Source organism: Setaria italica, chromosome V, assembly GCF_000263155.2.
Source record: "Setaria italica strain Yugu1 chromosome V, Setaria_italica_v2.0, whole genome shotgun sequence".
NCBI classification, from domain to species: domain Eukaryota; kingdom Viridiplantae; phylum Streptophyta; class Magnoliopsida; order Poales; family Poaceae; genus Setaria; species Setaria italica.
The window spans coordinates 28628078-28635148 of record NC_028454.1 but is presented as its reverse complement, the minus strand read 5'-3'; the positions used below and the strand labels follow the sequence as shown (position 1 = coordinate 28635148).

General features: G+C 47.1%; 2 protein-coding genes across 2 annotated transcripts; both read right to left on the bottom strand.

The window, feature by feature from the left end:
• Positions 1-1385: 1385 nt before the first annotated feature.
• Positions 1386-3553, bottom strand: LOC101771383. The gene is made up of 3 exons (XM_004971943.3): positions 2807-3553; positions 2574-2717; positions 1386-2481 (listed from the first exon to the last, which is right to left on the bottom strand). The coding sequence occupies exons 1-3, from the start codon at positions 2966-2968 to the stop codon at positions 2050-2052; spliced, it is 738 nt and encodes a 245-aa protein (XP_004972000.1). The 5' UTR covers positions 2969-3553; the 3' UTR covers positions 1386-2049.
• Positions 3554-4753: 1200 nt separating this feature from the next.
• On the bottom strand, positions 4754-6540 carry LOC101770992 (F-box/FBD/LRR-repeat protein At1g13570). The gene is made up of 3 exons (XM_012846006.1): positions 5521-6540; positions 5275-5424; positions 4754-5182 (listed from the first exon to the last, which is right to left on the bottom strand). Exons 1-3 carry the CDS (start codon positions 6538-6540, stop codon positions 4754-4756), a joined length of 1599 nt encoding a protein of 532 aa, XP_012701460.1.
• Positions 6541-7071: the final 531 nt, after the last annotated feature.

Sequence of the window (7071 nt, the reverse complement as noted above, 5' to 3'; positions counted from 1 at the left end):
GACTAAAATAGTTCCATTCAGGAAATGAAGATGACTGTCACACCATGATCAATTTCATGTTGCTGCGCTGATTCAACACAGATAGGAGCAGTAACTCTAGCCAAGAGGAAAGATAACCAATTGAAGTTCACAACACATACACATAGAGAAACCAAAAGGGTAATCTCATCATATGAATGTAACGAGGAAGCACTTAATAGAGGTATGCATACATGGATGCATTGCAGGCAAATAAACCTAATTCATATTGATGACTGTATGGATTAATTTTCGCAAGGGGAATTCTAGCCTGAATATGCAAGGTTTAAGCAATATGTTGTCGCACATGTAACTACCTTCCAGAACCAAACTGCAGACCCCAGAAAGAGCATACGTGATATGAAATGGCCAGTATGCACATTCAAGCACAAGATAATTGGAAAGCAAACAGAGAGGGTTGTGCCAAGCTGAAAAAAGTTTACAGCTGAAGTTAATTAACCTGATAGGAGCATAACTATGCGAAGCTAGAATACTTGAAAGTACAGCATGAATAGTCCAGTTGACGTGCTAGCAGCACCTATACAAAAGCATGTATAGAAAGACTTACTTGAAGCAACAAGTTGAGAGGAAATGCAGTCAAGCAATATATATCAGGCAAAACATAGATACTCACCACTTGCCAAGCATAAACATGCCACATTTTTGTTACATCGAACATGATAGAAAGCAAAAGTGAAGTCATATAACAAAATAGTTCTATTTGAAAGATGCAGATGTCTGTCATACATGATCGAATTTTTGTTGCTGCACTGATTCAGCACTAAGAACTAAATAAACACAGATAGGAGTGTTAAATCTGAGCAACAGGAAATAACCAATTTAAGTTCATAACACATACACATAGAGAGACCAGACGGAGAAGGTCAACACATGAATCAGGACCTTGCCACAAAAGTACTCCCTCCATTCTTTTTTACATGTCACATTAGGTTTGTCCTAAGTCAAACTTGTCAAACTTTGACCAAGTTTATAGAAAAATATAACAACATCTACAATATCAAATTTGTTTCACTAAATTCATCATGGAATATATTTTGATAGAGCATATATTTGGTAGTATGGATGTTGTTATATTTTTCTATAAATTTGGTCAAAGTTGGATAACTTTGACTTAGGACAAACCTAATGTGACATGTAAAAAAACCAGAGGGAGTAATGAGGAAGCACTTCATAGACATAGGCATGATCAACTTGGATGCATAATTAGGCATGTAATGCATAGTGATGAGTGTATGGAATATTTTTCATAAGGGAAAATTTCTAACATAAATGTATATGGTTTAAGCAATATAGTGTTGCAAATGTCCCTATATTATTTCAGAATCAAACTGCAGATAGCTACGGAATACCATCAAACACATGTATCTATGATGTAGTAAATAGTAACGAACCTCATAAAGGTAACAAAAATTCTTAAAGGGAACCATCATAGTGCACAATTTGATGCTTACGCTATGTAACACGGTTCATATCTTCTGTTTCATGACCAGAATGACAATACTTTCTTATAAGGCTACCTTAGACCCTGAAACATATAACCACCTTCTAGTCAATCAGATTACAAGACTCATCAAAACTGGTGAGCTCATCTCCATCTGTGTTGTGCTGGTGCTTGTTCAGTTAACATCTTGTACTCCCTTTTTAATGTCACTGAAGATCTCATTCCCATCGTCACAATAATCTCGATCAATCAACACAAAACATGATAATTGGATAGGCATATGGTAAAATTCGATGGGAAGTCTGGAACAGTCGAGGCAGACAGGGAAGTTGGTATAGAAGCTAGGGTCTGAGTTTATTAACTCATGACATCAACAATACCCTTTCTCACGAGCTCTCCAGTATCTATATTACATCGACCAGGGCTCTGCCACTACAAGGTCTTCACAGATTCATTCGCTTCAGAGGCTTCTTCATCCTTTCGCCACGGCCCATGGCCTCTTCTTCAGCTCTAGGCTCTGGATTATTTCCTCCTCCCTGCACAGTTTGGGTCGTGAAACAATCCTGGACTTATGTTTGTTCTATCCACACTTTATTCTCCCTCTTTAATGAAATGAAGGGCTCATTCTCATGATCTGAAAGAAATGGATCATGGATAGAAAGATCAGATGCCCTATAGAAGGAGGACCAATATAGATCCACTGCAGGCCCTAGAAGCAAAACTGTACAAGCTTCACTAGCGACCGATGGAAGAACTAGATCATCCAGTTGAACCTTGATCTTATCCACAGAGTCAAGCATTGTACCACGCAACACTAGTGTCAACTTTTGCATCTGGTTTGCTCTCCGACATAGGTACTTAAGGAATGCCATCTCACATTGATGACCTTGGAACTCATTGAGAAACACCTCCTTGATGTGTGATTGCACACATTCAATGGGACTGGGCAGCTGAAAGAACTCGGCATCGGGCTTGTCACTGGGTTCATCAGCTCCAGCAGACTACAGAAATTGGCAAACAACAAAATTACAGAAGAACCATGCTAATGATGATGGAAAAAAACAAGTAAATGAATTATCATGCAAATCGTTACCTCCAAATGTAGTATCTCAATGTTGGGAAAACATCTGAGGAAGCTGCACAGCATCTGAACTTCTTTGAAGATATGCAAATTCACCTCCACTGCTAAGATCTTGACACTTGGGACCTCGGAGCTTGGGCTTACCTCAGTGTCAGCCTTCAACAAAAAAAACACCCATGAATCATGCACATGTGTACCAAGTAATTACACAACCATACACGAGGAATCATGTAAGCACATTGCACCTTTATGACGTTGTCCCCAATTTGAAACCGGTGGGCTTTGGTATCCACGTAGCCATGCACCTTCAGCTCAGGTGCTCTAATAATCCTGAGAGGTAAGTTGACAGAATTACCATGCAGGATGAGCCGTTCCAGGCATGGGACATCCATCACCGCCAGATCCATGATCCCGGATTTGACGATGAGCGCGCACTAGAGACTTTGACTGAGCAGGCGGATGTGGTTGGGCACGCCACTGCATTGGCTCGAGCGTGAGGGTCTTAAGCACCGGACTGGAGGCGAGCATGTGGTCGAGGTCCCGGTCCTCCATTTTGGTGAAGAGGATGGCAAGCTTCTCGAGGTACGGGAAGGCGCCCGCACCGTCGGGGAGGTTGGGCGTGTCCGGAAAGGTCCAGTAACCAAGGCAGAGGCTGCGGAGCTTGTCGCAGCGGAGGATGTCCGAGGCAAGGCGCAGGTCCAAATCTCCCGGTATGCTGACGAAGACGAGGTCCTGGACGCCCCGGTCGGCGAGGAGGTGCTGCCACTGGGCGAGCTCTCGCTCTTTCTCCTTGAAGCAGCAGGCGAGATCGAGGGACTGGAACGGGCCCGTGTGAGCGATGTGGTCGATGGTGGCGATGCGCTCGCTTCGGTGGAGGCGGGGATGTGGTCGTCGCAGAGGACGAGCGGCACGCGGTGCCAGATGCGGCGCCAGCGGGAGGAGAGCATGGTGGTGAGCACGGCGTCGTCGATGGGGAGGCGGGAGAGATGAGGCCGAGGATGTCGTCGGGGAGGGCGGTGATGCGGTCCTCGCCGTCCGCGGCGCGGAGGGTGGCGCGCCTGGTGACGGCGAGGCCGGGGCGGTAGGACAGGACGTCACGGAGGATAACTTCCCTAAACAAGGCCAATGCCATGGCGGCCGGTGCGGAGAACAGGAGAGGAAGGTTTCGGCCGGTGGCGGTGGGGGGAATGGGGATTTGATTTTGCAGGGGAGGGGACGAATTCGATTAGGAGAGGATTCCGGCCGGTGCCTCCTTGCGAGTCTCAAATTGAAGCGGAGGGGGTCCAGGGTCCATCAGAGAGGAGGAATGTTCTTGCAAAATAGATCCAGCTGGCCTTCAGTGCCCCCTCAAGAACAAACAGCCTGTTCAAGTAGCATAGGTCATCTGAAATGGCCAGTAGCCCAGTATGCATGTTCAAGTACAAGGTAAGGCAAGCAAGAAGAAAGGATGGCAACTGTGCCAAGCTGAAACGGCAGTAAAACTTTGGAAATGAAGTTAACCTGCTAGGAGCAAACTGTGCCAAGCTTGAATACTGGAAGTAAAGCATGCATAGTTAAGTTGACGTGCTAGCAGCACCTATCTGAAAGCATGACTAACAAGATTTTGTGGAAGCAACAAGTTGAGAGAAAATTCAGAGACAAAAGCAACATATATCAGGCAAAGCACAGACATTCACCAATTGCCCAGAATAAACATGCTAAATTTCTGTTACATACAACATGCTGGAAAGAAAAGTTTGAAAGATGCAGGTGTACTTGTCATCATGACCAAATTCTTGTTTCTGCACTGATTCAAACACAGACAGGCCAGAATAGCAACTCTGGGCAACAGGAAAAATAACCTGTTGAAATTCATAACACATGCACGTAGAGACCAAAAGGACACATAGTGATGAATACATGGAATGATTTTCAAAAGTGAAATTCTAATGTAAGTATACGAGGGTTACGCAATATACTGTCTCAAATGTCAGTCTTTCAGAATCAAACTGCAGATAGTTACGGAATATCAACAAATACAGCCATCATGCTGCAATGCTGACGCTATGCAACGCAGTTCAGATTTTGTTTCATGATTAGCTTGACAATACTACCCCAAAAAACAAGTTTAGATTCTGAAACATTTAACCGCCTTCTTGTCAATCAGATTACAAGGGTCCTCAATACTGGTGAACTCATCTACTGGCGCTTGTTCAGTTAACATCTTGTTCTCTCCTTTTCATGGAGCTGAAGAGCTCCTCCCCATCATCCTTGAGAAACGGGTCCTCAATAGAAAGATCAAATGCCCTGTGGAAGAAGCAAACAAGCTCTGCTACAGGCCTCAGAAGCAAAACCTTACAAGTTTCAGTAGCCCATTCAGGTTCCAGTAGTAGTTCACCAAGTAGAACCTTGATCTTATTCTCATCCACAGAATGCTTAAGATCTTCAAAAGGCAACACAAGTGTCAACTTTTGCATCTGACTTGCTCTCGAGACCAGATATTTGAGGAATTCCATATCACTTTGATGACCTCGGAAATCGTAGAGAAACACCTTTGTGATGTGGAATAGCAAACATTCAATGGGACCGAGCTCCTCGAAGAACTTGGCGTAGTTCTTTCTCAATTCATAACTTGCAGAAGACTGAAAATTAGCAAACACCAGAATTATTACAGAAGAACCATGCTAGTGACGATGAAAATGTCAAATGACTGGATTATCATGAAGATAGTTACCTCCACATGCAATATCTCGATGTTGGGAAAGCATCCGAGGAAACTGGGCAGCTTCTGAACTTGCCTGAATTCACTGAAATCCACCCTTATTGCTAAGATTTTGACACTCGGGACCCTGCGCATTGGGCTTGCATTCGTGCCAGCCTGCACCTGCAATGCATCCACATATCATCAGACACTAGAACATAGACAGCTAGTTATGAGGTGATCATTCATACACAGGAGTATCATATCATCAGACATCACCTGGACCCCCCCAAATTGGAGCTGGTGGCATCCTGCATCCAAGTATCCAAGCACCTTCAGCGCAGGTACATCTCCAGCAATTCGGATCGCTAAATCAGGTGCCCACATATCCCACATGATGAGCCGCTTCAGGCACTTTGCCTCCAGCGCGACGTCCGCAACGGATGAGCAGACGATCGCGCACTCGAGCTCTTTGCCGCGGAGGCGGACATGCTCTGGCTTGAGGTAGTTCAGGACGAGCGCCAGCTTCTTGAGCGCGGGGCAGGAAGCGAGCATGTGGTCGAGGTCATTGTCCTTCGTGTAAGTGTTAAGGATGGCAAGCTCTTCAAGGTCGGGGAAGACGCCGACGCCACCAGGGAGGTTGGTGATCTTTGGGAACGCCCAATAACCGAGGTAGAGGCGGCGGAGTTTTTTGCAGCGGAGGAGGATGTCGGCGGGGAGGTCGAGCCCGGGATAGCCAAAGGTGCTGGTGATGAGGGCGTTCCCGAACCCGACGCGGGGCCTTGTGATGAGGACGAGGTCCTCGACGTCCTTTTCGGCGAGGATCCGCGCCCACTGGGCGAGCTCGGGCTTGCGATCGTGGAAGTTGAAGCCGGTGAGGTGGGCGGTGCGGATCCGCGGGCCCGTGTGGCTGGCGAGGATGCTGCTGATGGCGGCGACGTGCTGGGCTTCGGTGGCGGCGGAGATATGCTGGTCGAAGAGGACGAGCGGCGCGGAGTGCCAGATGTGGCGCCAGCGTGTGGAGAGCGTGGTGGTGCGCACGGCGTCCCTGATGGGGAGGTGGGAGACGACCTGGCGGAGGAGGTCGTCGGTGAGGTCGTTGGTGCGGTCCCTGCCGTCGCGGCCCTCGCCTTCCGCGTCGGCGAGGGTGGCGGCCGTGGTGACGGTGGGGAGGGGGCAGCAGCACAGGACAAAGCTGATGAGGTCGTCGTCGTCGTGGTCGCAGATGAGGTCGCTGATTCTGAAGCTGTCCCTGCCGTCGTGGCCCTCGCCTTCCGCGTCGGCGAGGGTGGCGGCCATGGTGACGGTGGGGAGGGGGCAGCAGGACAAAGTTGACGGTGCGGTCGCCGTGGAGATGGCCGGGCAGTTGGTGGGGAAGTTGTGCTGGTAGGGAAATGCTGATTCGATTTCGGCCGAGCTCGGCTTGAATATATAGCGGTTGCAGACAGGCAGCCCTGGGTGTGCGTGGGCCAAAGCGAAGTCCGCGTGGGCTACAGCGTCCTAAAATCTGTCAAGTTTTTTTTTTTGAATTAGAATCTGCCAAATTTGACAAGATTCAGTTGTGGTCTGTGTTGAAATTTTATTTGTGTCTTCAACTTATTTGACATATACTTTCATATTTCGTATGGAGGCAACAACCGAAGCTTATTAAATTGATTTGTCCACTCGAATTTTAGGATGTTAAAATTTGGTTTGCCATTCCACCTGTTCTTTTGGCTTTTTAGCTCTAACAGGACGGCCCCTTAATGAAAAACTCTCTGATCGAAAATATGATCTGTACAGTTTTGAACATATCCCTGCTGTCAGTTTGCTAGTTACTAGTGCAGCAGC